Source organism: Talpa europaea (assembly GCF_964194135.1).
Source record: "Talpa europaea genome assembly, chromosome: 9".
In the NCBI taxonomy this organism is placed as follows: Eukaryota; Metazoa; Chordata; class Mammalia; order Eulipotyphla; family Talpidae; genus Talpa; species Talpa europaea.
The window spans coordinates 78449491-78465831 of NC_140076.1; the positions used below are offsets into that span (position 1 = coordinate 78449491).

General features: G+C 40.0%; 1 protein-coding gene across 1 annotated transcript in view; it reads left to right on the forward strand.

Moving 5' to 3' along the window:
• NUP210L (nucleoporin 210 like) overlaps positions 1-16341 on the forward strand; it is a gene marked incomplete at its 3' end in the record, with an annotated part of 95873 nt that overhangs the window by 15908 nt on the left and 63624 nt on the right. The window contains exons 8-12 of the mRNA XM_084241995.1: positions 3236-3304; positions 4229-4335; positions 5020-5160; positions 12027-12164; positions 12631-12786. Of these exons, the coding sequence (XP_084098121.1) occupies positions 3236-3304; positions 4229-4335; positions 5020-5160; positions 12027-12164; positions 12631-12786 (611 nt within the window). The remainder of the gene's footprint in view (positions 1-3235; positions 3305-4228; positions 4336-5019; positions 5161-12026; positions 12165-12630; positions 12787-16341) is intronic.

Sequence of the window (16341 nt, forward strand, 5' to 3'; positions counted from 1 at the left end):
AGGTATATATGGAAGATGAGGAACTCTACGGGAGTCCCAGAAAGAAGGTTTAAAAAATAATAATGAAACCAGGAGGAAGGAATTTCTTGGTAACCAAGTGAGGAATTTGCAAAGAGAATGTTTCTCAGTTGAAATGGGCAGAGATAAAGACCAAAAGCCTGTAGTAACTGGAAGTCCTGGATCCTTTAATCAATAAAAACAGGTTGGTTTTGAAAACAGGTAGAAGTCTGAGAAAGATGTAAGGAAGACTCTTTTTAACATAGGAGAAACTTGAACATGTCTATAAGTTAAACAGAGAGAGATGACAGAGATAAGGGGAAAAAGAAGGCCCTTTGGTGGAGCAAGTTATTTGGAGGGCAAGAGAAAATCAGATTCTGAACAGGTGGAAGGATTAGATAGAAGAAGATACTTATTCTGATAATGGAGGAATGAATTGTTTTAGAGACCTTTTGAGATCTGTTTTCCCATCTGTAAAATGAAGGGAATGTTGTATTTCTGAATTTCCTTCTCTTTTATATTATGAATGTTATATTAGAGTATATGTCAGATCCAAATCTATATTGGCACAGAGTTGCCTATACAGTCTTTTAAAAATAGATAAAAATAACCTTAAATTATATGTCAATTGATTATATATATGCAATGTTTTATATATATGCATACAAATATATATAAAATAAATGTCTCATTTAGAGGAGTCTGTAGCAGCTTTAATCCCTTAAGATTTAATATTATTTTACTTCCAATATCTCTAGAGATAACATAGTGATAAATTGTAGCCTAGACCATGGCTTCTAATTAGTATATTTTGAAATAATGAGTGTTTCCTGTTTGGTCATGTCAGTTAAATATTTCTCAGAGCAGGAATTATTTATTCTTAGCTTTTGGATGTGGTATGTTTTTCAGAGGGAAATGTATTCCTAATTAGATTCTATGTAGATCAATAGCAGACTAAATTTGTATTTCTATTAAAATTTAACTGAAGGGAGAGAAAAAGAAATGACAAAAAGGCAGAAAAAAACAAAAAGCAAAGAAAAGCCAAGAAACAACAAAATAACTGAAGGGGATAGTGGGTTGTGTGATGAATAAGTGACCTCAATGCATCTTTGTGGCAAAAAGTTTAGTATTAGGGCCTCCCTGGTAGCACAGGGGATTAAGATGCAACCTATGAAGCTGTCCGCAGACCGTACAGCACAAGTTCAATCCCCTGCCGGAGAGGGAGCAAACTAAATGGCACAAAGATCTTTCCTAACTCACCCACTGCTCCCCCCAGCAGTGTACTTTGGTCAATCTACCTGTTCTGCTCCCTACTCTGTCTCTGGTGGATCCACTTAACCCCTACACCTCTGGCCTGTACCCCAGCTCTTTTGTAAATAAATAAATCTTAAAAAAAAATAGTATTAAGGATGTACTGAAGATCATAGACGATCAACTAGTGATTTTTAGAATTGTCTGCAGAGCCCATAGCAGGTTGCTGTGCTGGATGGCAAGTTGTACCCCTGCCTGTATCTCCATTACCACTGTTCATTCCTTCAGCCAGAGAGATGCCATTTTTCCCTGCTTTCCTTTTTGGGGTCCTATGTAAGGATTTATTTGGAGAACACGAAATGAATACAGCTATATCTTATTTTGTTGTGCTTTGCTTTATTGCACTTTTCAGGTAATGTTTTTTTACAAAGCTCTCTACCAGCAAAAAGACTGTAATTCCCTGAAAGCTTAGATTGTGGTTAGCATTTTTTAGCAATAAAGTATTTCTTAATTAAGGTATGTGCATTGTTTTTTTTTGTTTTTCTTTGTTTTGTTTTTGCTTAGCCACAATGCTATTGTACACTTAATGAACTACAGACTAGTGTGAACATAACTTTTTTTTGTCTTTGCTTCTCTTTTTTTTATTTATTTTTTTTAAAGACACAATTTCATCTATTTTATTTTTTATTTATTTATTTTTTTTAATAGAGGCATGTTTTATTTGTTTGTTTGTTTGTTTATACAAGCACTGGGTACAGTCAGAAGCGTGGGAGGGTGAGAGAATTCACCAGAGCCAGATGGGGAGCAGAGCAGGCAGGAGGACCGAAGTACACTGCTGAGGGGAGCAGCGGGCGGCAGGAGAGGTCTGCGCGCCATGTGGGACCCTCCTCCGGTGGCCGGGGAGCAGCCGGGGATCGAACCGGCGCCGCAGAGGCCGCGGGCAGCTTCGCAACCCAGCGCTCAACCGCTGCGCCACCGGGGAGGCCCTGCTTCTCTTTTTTTTTTAATTTAAATTTTATTTTTTATATTCCCTATACAATTACAACCCCCTTATTCTGACCCCAAGCCCTCCTTTCCCCGCCCCCCACCTGCCATAGAGTGTCTCTGGTTCATAGTTTTTTGTTGATTTTGATGTTTTCTTTCTTATAGTTATTCTTTTTCCTGGTCCCTTAAAGTTTTCTAGATTCCTGCTATGAGTGAGACCATCCGGTATTTTTATTTTTCTTTCTGGCTTATTTTGCTGAGCATGATCCCTTCCAGCTCCATCCATGTTGCTGCAAATTGCATGTGTTTATCTTTTTTGAATGCTGAGTAATATTCCATGGTGTATATGTACCACATCTTCTTCATCTTCTTGATCCAGTCATCTATTTGTGGGCATTTGTGTTGTTTCCAAAGCTTAGCTATTGTAAATAGTGCTGCTATAAACATAGAGGTGCAGGTGCTCTTTGGAATTGATGTGTCCTTTCTGTGTCCTTTGGGTAAATACCTAGGAGTGGAATTGCTGGATCATATGGAAGCCCTATGTTTAGTAGGTCCAGAAATCTCCACACAGCTCTCCATAGTGGTTGGACCAGTTTGCACTCCCACCAACAATGCAGGAGAGTTCCTTTTTCTCGAACATAACTTTTATATGCACTGGGAAGTAAAAAAAGAATCGTGTGACTCGTTTTATTGCGGTACTCTCCTTATTGAAATGGTCTAGAGCTGAAAAAACAATATCTCTGAGGTGTGCTTACATTAAAATCACAGAGCATGATCTTTTTTCTCTCTTCCATTGTCCTCAAATTTGAAGTTCAAGAATACCCAAGTATAATGACTGAGTCCCTCAGACTTTTCTCAGAAGTATACATGGTTAAATTTTTGCTTTCCAAATGATAATAAAAAATAGAACTTTTGTTGTGGATTTTTTTTTTATCCTTTGGCAGTTCATATTTCTGTTTTCATCCAACTTTAGCTCATATGATTTCCTTAAGCAAAAATTAAGATGTTCATATGCGATTTGTGTCTGGACTACCCAATTGCACCATATATGTCGTAGAACCTGGATATTTAGGTATTTTCAGATACTAACTTTCAGAAAGCTGAATAGCTGAAAATCCACATCAGTAAAATGAGAGCATTAAAAATTGGAACACTTCTTTAATCATTTTGTGACTTAGCTAACTTACTTACTCTAACATATTTTAACATAACTCTTACTCCAACATATTTTCTCCCACTGTTCTGATTAAATGCTCTCTTCAAGAGTGAAGTATCTTGAAACAGATTGTGAAAAAATTTGGAAGATCCATAATACAATTTTGGATTTGGAAATGAGATTTTATGCAAGAAAAAAAGAACCCTAATGTTCTTAGGCCATATAGAGATGATCCCTGATTCTTTCTTAGTGTGTATAAAACAAGAAGTCTGGGCCTCCCTGGTGGTGCAGGGGTTAAAGTCTCAGCACCATCAAGCTATCACCAGCCACTGCAGCATGAGTTCAATCCCCAGCCAGGGAGCTAACCCACATGGCACAGCAGACCTCTCCTGTCTCTCCCACTACTCCCCTCAGCAGTGTATTTCAGTAGATGCACCTGTTCTGCTCCCTACTCTGTCTCTGGTGAATCCTCTCACCCCCTGCACCTCTGGCCTACATCCCAGTTCTTGTATGCATCAATAAATAAAAATAAATATTAAAAAAAAATGAGTCTGACTGACAGAAGCAAATATATTGCCTGAAACATTAGAAATTAGCAAAAATTGTGGTTTGTTTTTGTATCTAGATATATATCAGAGAATTTCTTTATACCCATGATAAGTAAATGAAGCTAGGATCTTGGAAACCCAAATTCTTATACAACTAAAGAATCTACTTTGGTAACCTCTCTATTAGCAATTTTTGCTCCTTGAATAGTTTCATTAAAGTTTATATTTTTAAATTCATGATAGAAAAACGTTGGCCTATTTATTTTATTTTTATTTCTTGATTTGTGTATAGGATTCACAGTCCAACCTGGAGACCGATGGAGTCTGGAAGTTGGACAGGTATATAGCTCTACAGTGGAAGTGTTTGATAAAAGTGGCACAAAGGTCTATATTTCAGATGTGAGTCTTTCTTTTGTATTTTTCTAGCCCCTTGTATGAATAACTCCTTGAGTGGGTCATCTTTCTAGCTGGGAAGCCTTCTTTATTTTGCTTCCAAATTTTATTTTTGGAAATACAAGTCACTATTTTTTTAATTTTAAATAGTTATCCTTGAGGAATGCTAACCCAGATATAGAAGATATAATTCGGTCAGAATTATAGAATTGAGTTGAAGAGAGCACCAGTGTTAACACTTTGGAAGGGATCCTCATTCTCCAGCTTTACTTCAGAGATGGTTACCACAGTTTTGTAGTGGTGAGAGTAGTTGCATGAATATCAGGCATGAAGTGTACTGCTTTCCAACATCCATCCCCCCCACCAGAGATGTTAATGTATGGAATGATACAAATTACACTAAAATTTGCATAAGTTATTTCTGATTACTTGTCACTAATGGAACTTTCAAAAACTAGTACCATGTAAAAACACATCTTTCCAACTTAGAATTTTCATGCAGGAGAGCAAAGATTTTGTTTTTAGTTTTTAATTCTTTATCCTCAGGAGACATAGCTGTTTTTTGTGTTTTTTTTGTTTTTGTTTTTTTGTTTTTTGCTTTGTTTTGTTTTTATGCTTTGGGATTAAGATGTCTTTTGCGGGGGAAAAAACATCTCTTCAGAATTGTGTTGCTGTTGGACTGATTTTCAGAACCTCAGGATTATGTGCCAGTTTCCACAGGAGTACTTCGAAGAGCAACAAACTACTCTGAATGGATCTTACCATATAGTAAAAACTCTAAAAGATGGTGTTATGGTGATAAATGCATCCCTGATTTCCATCATTTCCCAGGTAGGAATTAAATCTTTTGAATCTTTTTTATATTATTTTTTTATTTTTAAACAATATTTGCTTCCTCCCACCCCCTCAGATTGAGTCCCCATAGAATTTCCTTCCCCAAGGCACCCGTGCACCATTACTACAGTCCCCTGTACTCCTCTCTCCCTCCCTCTGATCCCTCTCCCTCCTCCTCCCCTGCAGTGTGTCTCTGATTTATAATTATCGGTTTTTGCTTTGTTGTGTTATATACTGTTATTATTTTTTTTGCACTGATGTCTTATTTGGTTCCCCTGTATTCCAGCTATAAGTGAAACCATCCGATATATTTTTTTTCTCATTCTGGCTTGTTTCACTGAGCATAATTCCTTCTAGTTCCATCCACGTTGCTGCGAATGGCATGAGTTTATCTTTTTTTTTTTTTAATATTTTTTTTTATAGAGGCATGTTTTCTTTCTTTCTTTATTTGTGTGTTTGTTTTGTTTATACATGCACTGGGTACAGTCAGAAGTGCGGGAGGGTGAGAGAATTCACCAGAGCCAGAGCGGGGAGCAGAGCAGGCAGAAGGACCGAGGTACACTGCTGAGGGAAGCAGCGGGCGGCAGGAGAGGTCTGCGCGCCATGCGGGACCCTCCTCCGGTGGCTGGGAAGCAGCCGGGGATCGAACCGGCGCCGCAGAGGCTGCGGGCAGCTTCGCAACCCAGCGCTCAACCGCTGCGCCACCGGGGAGGCCCGAGTTTATCTTTTTTGATTGCTGAATAATATTCCATTGTGTATATGTACCACATCTTCTTGATCCAGTCATCTATTTTTGGGCATTTGTGTTGTTTCCACATTTTACCTATTGTAAATAGTGCTACAATAAACAGAGGTGTACAGGTGTTCTTTTGAATCAATGTTTTTGTGTCCTTTGGGTAGATCCCTAGTAGTGGAATTGAAAATCTTTTGAATATTAAGAATAGTAATGAAGGAGCCTCCCCGGTGGCGCAGCGGTTGAGCGCTGGGTTGTGAAGCTGCCTGCAGCTTCTGCAACGCCGGTTCGATCCCCGGCCACCAGGTGAGGGTCCCACATGGCGCACAGACCTCTCCTGCCACCCGCTGCTCTCCTCAGCAGTGTATTTCTTCTCTGCCTGTTCTGTTCCCCGCTCTGGCTCTGGTGAGTTCTCTCACCCTCCCGTGCTTCTTACTGTACCCAGTGCTTGTATAAATAAATAAAATAAAAACTTAGAAAAAAAGAATAGTAATGAGGGTTGACTAATTTGTTGATTTGTATCTAGATCTATGGCATATCCCACATTTATCTTTTTTTTAAAGATTTATTTTTTTATGCGTACAAGAACTGGGATATAGGCCAGAGATGTGGGGGGTGAGAGGATTCACCAGAGACAGAGTGGGGAGCAGAACAGTTGGATTGACTGAAATACACTGCTGAGGGGAGCAGCGGGCAAGTCAGGAGAGGTCTGCTGCACCATGTGGGTATCTCCCTGGCCAGGGATCAAACTCGTGCTGCAGTGTCTGTGGACAGCTTCATAGGTTGTGTCTTAACCCCTTGTGCCACCAGGGAGGCCTGCCCACACTTATCTTTCACCAGAAAAAAATTGTACACTCAGTAGTTCATACCTATCCACATTTTCTATTCTAATCTTTGTTATTACACATACTGCATTTATGGTCATTGTGGAATTCCTTTAAATAATTATTTTATTTGCACAGTTCCAAAAGGTTAGTAACTACTTTTGTAAAAAGCCATGCTCCAACATTGGCCTTCTGCATTATTTCCAGTACTTTACTATTGTAAATGGCATAGTTAAATATCTTTATACAATTTTTTTCCTTTGGTTAATTTCCATATGATATAGTACCAGAAATGGAGTTACTAGTTATAGGAATAAGGAATGAATCTGTTTCTAATGCCTCTAAAATATCTGATTCTAAATTATCTGATTTTTTTTTAAAGATTTATTTATTTATACAAGAGCTGGGGTACAGGCCAGAGGTGCAGGAGGGTGAGAGGATTCACCAGAGACAGAGCAGGGAATACAACAGGCAGAATAGAGGGGAGCAGCGGGCACAACAGGAAAGGTCTGCTACGCCATGTGGGTATCTCCCTGGCCTGCCGGGAATTGAACCCGTGCTGCAGAGGCTGTGGACAGCTTCACAGTGCTGTGCTCAACCACTGCGCCACCGGGGATTTTTAATGGTCTGTCTGATTTTTAATGGTCTGTCGAATGTGTTCCCTTTTCCCAAACCTCCTTTTTCTCCAGTGGTCCTTTTATGCAGTTTCTTCCTCCCTCCCTCCCTCCTTCCCTCCCTCTCTCCCTCCCTTCCTTCCTTCCTTCCTTCTTTTCTCATACAAGAACTGGGATGTAGGCCAGAGTTGGGGGGGGGGGGTGACGGGGGAGAGGATTCACCAGAGACAGAACAGGCAGACTGAAATACACTGCTGAGGGGAGCAGCGGACGAGACATGAGAGGTCTGCCTCACCATGTGTGTTGCTCCCTGGCCGGCCAGGGATCGAACTCATGCTGCTGAGGCTGTGGATTGCTTCATAGAGCAGTGCTTTAAACCCTTGTGCCACCAGAGAGGCCTTCTTTTTTTTTTTTTTTTAAGATTTATTTATTTATGCATACAAGTCAGAGATGCCGGGGTTGAGAGGATTCACCAGAGTCAGAGTAGGGAACAGAACAGGCAGACTGACTGAAATACACTGCTGAGGGGAGCAGTGGATGAAACAGGAAAGGTCTGCCTCACCATGTGGGTTCCTCCGTGGCCAGCTGGGGATCGAACTCATGCTGCAGAGGCTGTGGATTGCTTCACAGTGCGTTGCCTAACCCCTTGCGCCACCAGGGAGGCCCCCTTTTATGCAGTTTCTTAAGACAAAATTCTGGGCCTCCCTAATGGCACAGGGGTTAAAGGAACAGCTGTATGAAGCTATCTGCAGCCACTGTAGCACCTCAGTTCTTTTTTTTTTAAGATTTATTTATGCATACGAGAACTGGGGTACAGGCCAAAGTTGTGGAGGGTGAGAGGATTCAGCAGAGACAGAGTGGGAAGCGTAATAGGCAGACTAACTGAAACACACTGCTGAGGGGAGCAGTGGACGATTCAGGAGAGGTCTGCTGCACCATGTGTGTCACCTCCCTGGCTGGGGATTGAACTTGTGCTGCAGTGGCTGCAGTTAGCTTCATAGTGCTATGTCTTAACCTCTTGTGCCACCAGGGAGATGCCTGTACCCCAGTTCTTGTATGCATAAATAAATAAATCTTTAAAAAAATTTAACGTAGAATCTACTCTATTAGCAAAATTTTAAGTATACAGTATTGTTAACTATGGTCTTTATGCTATACAGTAAAACTCCAGAAGTTATTCATCTTGCCTAACTGAAACTTTGTACCCTTTGCTTGACTTCTCATACCTGCTACCCCTAACTCCTGATAATCACTGTTCTACTCTCTGGTTCGATGAAATTAATTATTTTTGATTCCTCATAAAGTGAGATCATTCAGTATTTGTCCTGTGTACCCATACTCCATTACCTCTGCCTAGTTCCAAAACATTTTCATCATCCCCCAAAGACACTTGATACCCATCAAGTACTCACTCTCACTGTTCCCTCTGCCCAGCCTTTAGTAACCATTAATCTGGTTTCCATCTCTATAGATTTACCTAGTCTGGATATTTTATAAAATAATACAGTATGTGGTTTCCTGTGTCTGGCTGTTTCCTCTTAGCATAATGTTTTCAATGTTCATGCATATTGTAGCACCATCGGAAATTCATTTTTTATAGCTGAATAATATTTCATTGTATATGTATACAATGCATTTGTTTATCTTTTTATCTGCTGATATACATTTAGTTTTTTTCCATTGTTTAGCAAATGTGAATCGTGCTACTATGAATATTCATATATAAGTTTTTGTATGAACCTATGTTTTTAATTCTCTTACGAATTGAAATATGTAAACATGGAATTGCTGAGTTATATGATGATTATGTTTGACATTTTGAAGACCTACCAAACTGTGTTCAAAGTGGCTGAACATTTCTTCACATCCTTGCCAACACTGGTTCTTTCCTGTTTTCTTTAATATTTTTTTTTTTGCTGTGGACAATCTAATGGGTAGAAAGTATATCTCACTGGAATTTTCATTTGCCTTTCCCTAATGAATAATGATAATGACCATTTTTTTTATGTGCCTGTTAAGCATGTATGTATTTTCCTTGGGGAAATGTCTGTTCAAATTTTTTTGTTTTTTAGTTGGGTTGATTGTCTTTTTGTTGTTGAGTTGTAAGCGTTCTTTATATAATCTGGATACTAGACTCATAGATGATTTGAAAATGTTTTCTTTCATACTGTAGGCTGTCTTTTCACTCTCTTGATATAGTCCTTTCATCAACAACTGTTTTAATGTTGCTACAGTTCAATTTATCTATTTTGCCTTTGATGTTGATTGTGCTTTTTTGTGTCTTATCTAAGAATTCACTACCAAATCCATGCCCATGAAAATTTATTCCTATGTTTATGTCTGGAAGTTTTATAGCTTTACCTCTTACATTTAGATCTTTGATCCACTTTGAATTAATGTTTGTATATGATGTGAGCTAAGAATCCAACTATTTTTTTGCAAGTAAATATCCAGTTATTCCAGCCATTTGTTGAAGAGACTTTTCAACCATTGAATAGTATTGGCACTCTTGTAAAAATCAATTGACCATAGATATAGGTCTGTTTCTGGACTCTCAATTCTATTCCATTGGTCTGTATGCCTGTCCTTTTGCCAGTATTACACTTTTTTGGTCATGTAGCTTTGTATAATGTTTCGAAATTAGGAAAGGTGAGTCCTCTAACTTTTTTTTTTTTTTTTTTGTGGGACCCTCGCCTGCGGCTGGGGAACGAACTGGCGCTGCAGAGGCTGCAGGCAGCCTCGCAGCCCAGCGCTCAACAGCTGCACCACCAGGAGAGGCCCTAATTTTTTTTTTTTAAGATTTCTTTTATTTATTTATGCATACAAGAGCTGAGGTGTAGGCCAGAGGTGTGGGGAGTGAGAAGATTCACCAGAGACAGGGTAGGGAACAGAACAGGCAGGCTGACTAAAATACACTGCTGAGGGGAGCAGCAGACTAGACAGGAGAGGTCTGCTGCGCCATGTGGGTAGTTCCCAGGCTGGTCGGGGATCGAACTTGTGCTGCAGTGTCTGCGGACAGCTTCATAGGTTGTGTCTTAATCCCTTGTGCCACCAGGGAGGTCCACCTTTCATTCCAATTTTTATGATTTCTAGTTCTTTTTATTTTGCACTGCTTAGATTGAAGTTTTTTTTATATTCCTAGTTTGTTGAGAATTGTTATCATGAAACGGTGCTAAATTTGGTCAATGCCATTCTCCTTCTATTGATATGAATACATATTTGCTTTTTTAGTCTCTTAATATTCTTGGAATAAGCTTCACTTCCTTCTCATGATTTGTTGTCTTCTGGTACATTGCTGGATTTAATTTGCTGAAATTTATTTATTTAGAAATTTATTTATAAATGTATAATGCTGGATATTGTTTGCTAAAACAAAAACACACAAAAAGAAAAAAAGAAAATTGTGTTAATGCTTTTTACATATGTTCTTTTTTTTTTAAAGATTTATTTATTTATGCATATAAGAACTGGGATACAGGCAAGAGGTGCAGGGGGTGAGAGGACTGACCAGAGACAGAGTGGGGAGCAGAACAGGCAGACCGACTGAAACACACTTTTGAGGGGAGTAGTGGGTGAGACAGGGGAGGTCTGCTGCGACATGTGGGTAGCTCCCTGGCCAGCCAGGATTGAACTCTGCTGCAAAGGCTGCAGATAGCTTCACAGTGCTTTGCTTAACCCCTTGCACCACCAGGGAGGCCCTTTTACATATGTTCTTGAAGGCATGTAGCTTTTATCCCCATCTACTTTTTTTTTTTTAAAGAGGCATCTATGTTTATTTATTTATTTGTTTGTTTGTTTATACATGCACTGGGTACAGTCAGAAGCATGGGAGGGTGAGAGAATTCACCAGAGCCAGAGCAGGGAGCAGAACAGGCAGAAGGACCAAAGTACACTGCTGAGGGGAGCAGCGGGCGGCAGGAGAGGTCTGCGCGCCATGTGGGACCCTCCTCCGGTGGCCCGGGAGCAGCCGGGGGTTGAACCGGCGCAGCAGAGGCCGCGGGCAGCTTCGCAACCCAGCGTTCAACCGCTGCGCCACCGGGGAGGCCCCCCCATCTACTTTTTAAAAAAGATTTTTAGGGGCCTATCCCCGGCCAGGGAGGTGACCCAAATGGCACAGCAGATCTCTCCTGTCTTTCCTGCTGCTCCCCTTAGTAGTGTATTTCAGTCAGTCCACCTGTTCTCCCCACTCTGTCTCTGCTGAATCCTCTCAACCACGCTCCCCTTCCCCCCACCCGCCCCACACCTCTGGCCTATTTATTATCTTTTAAAAAAGGATTTTTAAATTTTTATTTATTTATATATGCAAGAATTAGTGTGTAGGCCAGAAGTGCAGGGAAAGAGACAGAGTGGGGAGAAAAACAGGTGGATCTACTGTAATACACAACTGAGGGGAGCGGCAGGCAAGACAGGAGATGTCTGTTGTGCCATATGTGGGTTAGCAACCTGGCGGGGGATCGAACTCAGGCCTTCTTAGTGGGCCATCATGGTGGTAGCACTGAGACTTAACCTCTAGGCCACCAGGGAGGACCCTTCTATTTTTTTATAATACTGTTTTTGTTGGGCTTTGATCTTAGGATAATAGTGGCTGAGTAATTCATTAGCACACGGTTCTGTTCATGCTTTGAATATGAATGTGTATGGTAAGAACAGTTCTTACAAAATCTGTTTTGTTCCTTTTCCCCTGCTTAATAGGATAAAAGTATTAAGCCTATAAAATGTCCAATCATACATCAGCAAGAAGTGAAGATTTATTTTCCCATCAAGCTTACCCCCAACTTTCTGGCATTTCCTCATCATTCTATTGGAATGTTATATCGTTACAAAGTACAGGTATAGTACCCTATAATATAAGAATTCAGAGATAAGCCAGATTCTCTGGTTGCTTAATTTATTGAAATTTGGTTAATGTTAAATTTTATTTCCCCATAATGTTAACAGTATAACAGTTTTTTATGACAGCCAGATCATGTTATTGAATACCATTATCTATAACAAAACTTGATGTATTCTTTTCCCTATATGCTGTCTCTTGTGAGTTTTATAAAATTTTGTCAAGTTCCCTTGTGCTGTTTTTTTGACATTTTATGATACTACCATTATATAACCTCCCCTTAGTATCTCTCTTGCCCATATAGCTACTTTATTAAAACATCAGTTTCTTAATGTGCACAGAAAGAACTAATTGTATAGTTTTATTATTTCCTAAACTTTATTTCAGCTGTCAGAGTTTACATTTTCACTTAAATTTCATTTTTCCTCCCAGAGCAATTAAATATAAGGTTGTATTTTTTCACAGGTAGAAGGTGGCAGTGGCAACTTTACCTGGACCTCTTCTAATGAAACAGTGGCCATGGTAACTATTAAAGGAGTGGTGACTGCAGGTCATATCTGGGGGAACAGTACTGTTTTGGCCCGAGATGTACAAAATCCCTTTCGATTTGGAGAAATTAAGGTAAACAACTTTCAAAGAACCTTCTGAATTATTCTTTACCCCGACCCACACATTGAAATACTGATATCTAAATTCAAGTATAGTAGCACATCAAATATTTTTTCAGGGCCTCCCCGGTGGCGCAGCGCTCGGTTGCGAAGCTGCCCGCAGCCTCTGCGGCTCTGGTTCGATCCCCGGCTGCTCCCCGGCCACTCGAGGAGAGTCCCACATGGCGCGCAGACCTCTCCTGCCGCCCGCTGCTCCCCTCAGCAGTGTACTTAGGTCCTTCTGCCTGGTCTGCTCCCCGCTCTGGCTCTGGTGAATTCTCTCACCCTCCCGCGCTTCTGACTGTACCCAGTGCTTGTATAAATAAATAAACAAATCTTTTAAAAAAAAAATCACTTAAAAAAAAAAAAGCATTTTTTTCAGGTCTCCCTGGTGGCCTACGGGTTAAATCTCAGTGCTATGACCTCTGCAGACTGAGTTCAATCCCTGGTCAGGGAGCTAACCCACTTATGGCACAGCAGACCTCTCCTGTCTCACCCACTGCTCCCCTTAGCAGTGTATTTCAGTAAATCCATCTGTACTGCTCCCCACTCTGTATCTGATGAATCATCTGACCACCTCCACCTCTGGCCTACACCATAGTTCTATGCAAAAATCAATCAATCAAATTAAATATGTGTGTGTGTGTGTGTGTGTGTATAAAGAATTTTTTCCTACTTCTAGTTGGCTATTTAAAAATGATGTTCTGGGCCTCCCCTGGTGGCACAGGCGGTTGAGCACCGTGCTGTGAAGATGTCCGCAGTCTCTGCAGCGCTGGTTTGATCCCAGCCGGCCGGCTAGGGTCCCACATGGCGTGGCAGACCTCTCCTGTCTCGCCTGCTGCTCCCCTCAGCAGTGTATTTTGTCAGTCTGCCTGTTCTGTTCCCCTTTCTGTCTATGGTGAATCCTCTCACTCTCCCACACATCTGGCCTGTACCCCGGTTCTTGTATAAATGAATAAATAAATCTTTAAAAAAATACATAAAAATTAAAATTATGTTCGGGGGACCTCCCTGGTGTCGCAAGGGGTTAAGTCACAACCTATGAAGCTGTCTGCAGCCACTGCAGCACAAGTTCAATCCCCCGGCCAGCCAGGGAGCAACCCACATGGTGCAGCAGACCTCTCCTGACTCGCCTGCTGCTCTCCTCAGCAGTGTATTTCAGTCAGTCTACCTGTTCTGTTCCCCACTCTGTCTCTGGTGAATCCTCTCACACATACCCCCCAAACCTCTAGCCTGTACTCCAGCTCTTGTGCACATAAATAAATAAATCTTAAAAAATAAAAAATAAAAATGATGTGCAAATTAAATCTGGAAGTATATATTTCTTAAATATTCCAGAACCTAGGTTGACTATTGCTTCACTTTATAGAGAATAACTTAATGTCTATGTTTGTTTCATTGTTTCTAACATGGGATAATGATAGTATTTACCTCAAAGGTTATTGTCAGGATTAAATGAAATATTTAATGCATTGCTTAGAATATAATGAATACTTAATGTTATCTATTTTTATTATTCACTTTGTTATATCATATGTGTGACCTTCATAGTAATGTTCTTTCTGGTTTCATATTTTATCAATCTTGTTTGTAAAGGATTGAAGACATTTTTTACTGTTTTAAAAATCATTTTCCTATTTGTTCCCACTTGTAATATGCTAGTGCGTATTATATTCTAGGACATTCAAAGAAAGATAGCATATCACCCCTACTTTAGAGATTCTAAAGTCTACATAAATACTTTATATATCTAGTCTATTTAGATATATTCATTTGAAAAATTAAATAACATTTTAAGGAAATGGTATGTGAGGTAACTAAAAGTGATAAATAATTGAGAGCTACTTGAATTGTATAGTAAAATTTCTGTTAGTTTATAAAAGGAAAATCCTTGAGACTATCATGAAGAGGTGGGAACTTGAACATGACTTTGAAACATAGTATCAAACTAAGGTCTAAGGGTCAAAATCACAGCCTGTTGCCTTTTGGAAAATAAAGTTTTATCTGAATACAGCCATTCTAATTTATTTGCATATTATCTATAGCTGTTTTAAAGTCACAACTAGAATTGGCTAGCTGCCACAGAAACATATGAACTCCTGATGCCTAAAATATTTGCTATATGACTCTTTACATAAAACATTTGCTGACCCTTTCTGTAGACAATGATGAGCCAACACAGGGTTATATGACATCAGTAATATGGTAAAGTCTGTGTTTGGAAAGATATCTAATTTTATAGTCAGAGAATAACAACTATAATACTTATAAAAACAGGAATGAAAGATAGTGGTAATATATACTAGTAGATTAGACTAGGTTGAAGGGAGAAAGTGAAGACATAGTGGTCACCTTAACCTGAATTAGTGAAATCAGTGAAAGAGAAGGGGACAAATTCAGGGTTATTTTAGATGTAGTCTTAATAACAGTCAATGCCCAGTGGAGTGGGGAAAAGTAAAAGGTTTAAAAATACAGATGTCCCTAACTCTTGTAGCTGGGTGAATAGAAAACCCAAAAAGAAAAAAAAAAGAGGAAGATGATGAGTTCGGTTTTTGATACATTTAATGTGTTCACCCGTAGAGCATCTAGAGGACTGTGTATAGAAATAGGGGTCTGAAGTTCAAGTAAAAGATTAGGACTGAAGTTAAAAAATTGGAGTTGGGCCTCCCCTGGTGGCGCAGCAGTTGAGCGCTGGGTTGCGAGGCTGCCTGCAGCCTCTGCAGCGCCAGTTCAATCGCCGGCCACCAGCGAGGGTCCCACACACACAAAAAAAAATTGGAGTTATCAGCATATGTTGGTCTGTTGGTCATTGAAGCTTGGAAAGTGAGTAAGATTTCCCAGGGAAAGCGTATAAAGTCCAAAGAGAAGATGGACCTTGTGGGATATGTGTTCTTTAAGGGACATAGGCAGGGGAAGTGGAACTAGCAAAAGAAACAGAAAATGACAAGAAAAACTCTCTTAGTCCTTTAGAGCTACTACTATAAATGCCATAGACTAGGTGGCTTATTAATAGCAGAAATATGTTCCTCACAGTTTTGGAGGCTGAGAGGTCCAAAATTAAGGCACCAACAGATTTAGTGTCAGGTGAAGGAATCTTCCTGATTCATAGAAATCTGTGTTTTTGCTGTAACCTTACATGGCAGAAAGGGTGGGGAACTCTGTAGTGTCTCTTTTATACGGACACTATTCAAAAAAAAAAGAAGAAAATATAGAAGGGAACTATTCATATTCATGAGAGTTCTATTCTTATGATCTAATTACCTCTCAAAATCCTCACCTCCTAATGCCATCACTTTGGGGATTAGGATTTCAACACATGACTTGAAATATCACTCTTAGGGCCTCCTGAGTGGCGCAACGGGTTAAGCACCACACCATGAAGAAACAGCAGCCTCTGCAGCAGAAGTTCGATCCCTGGCCGACCAGGGAGCAACCCACATGGCAAAGCAAAACTCTCCTATCTCTCCCACTGCTCCCCTCAGCAGTGTATTTCAGTAGATGCACCTGTTCTGCTCCCTACTCTGTCTCT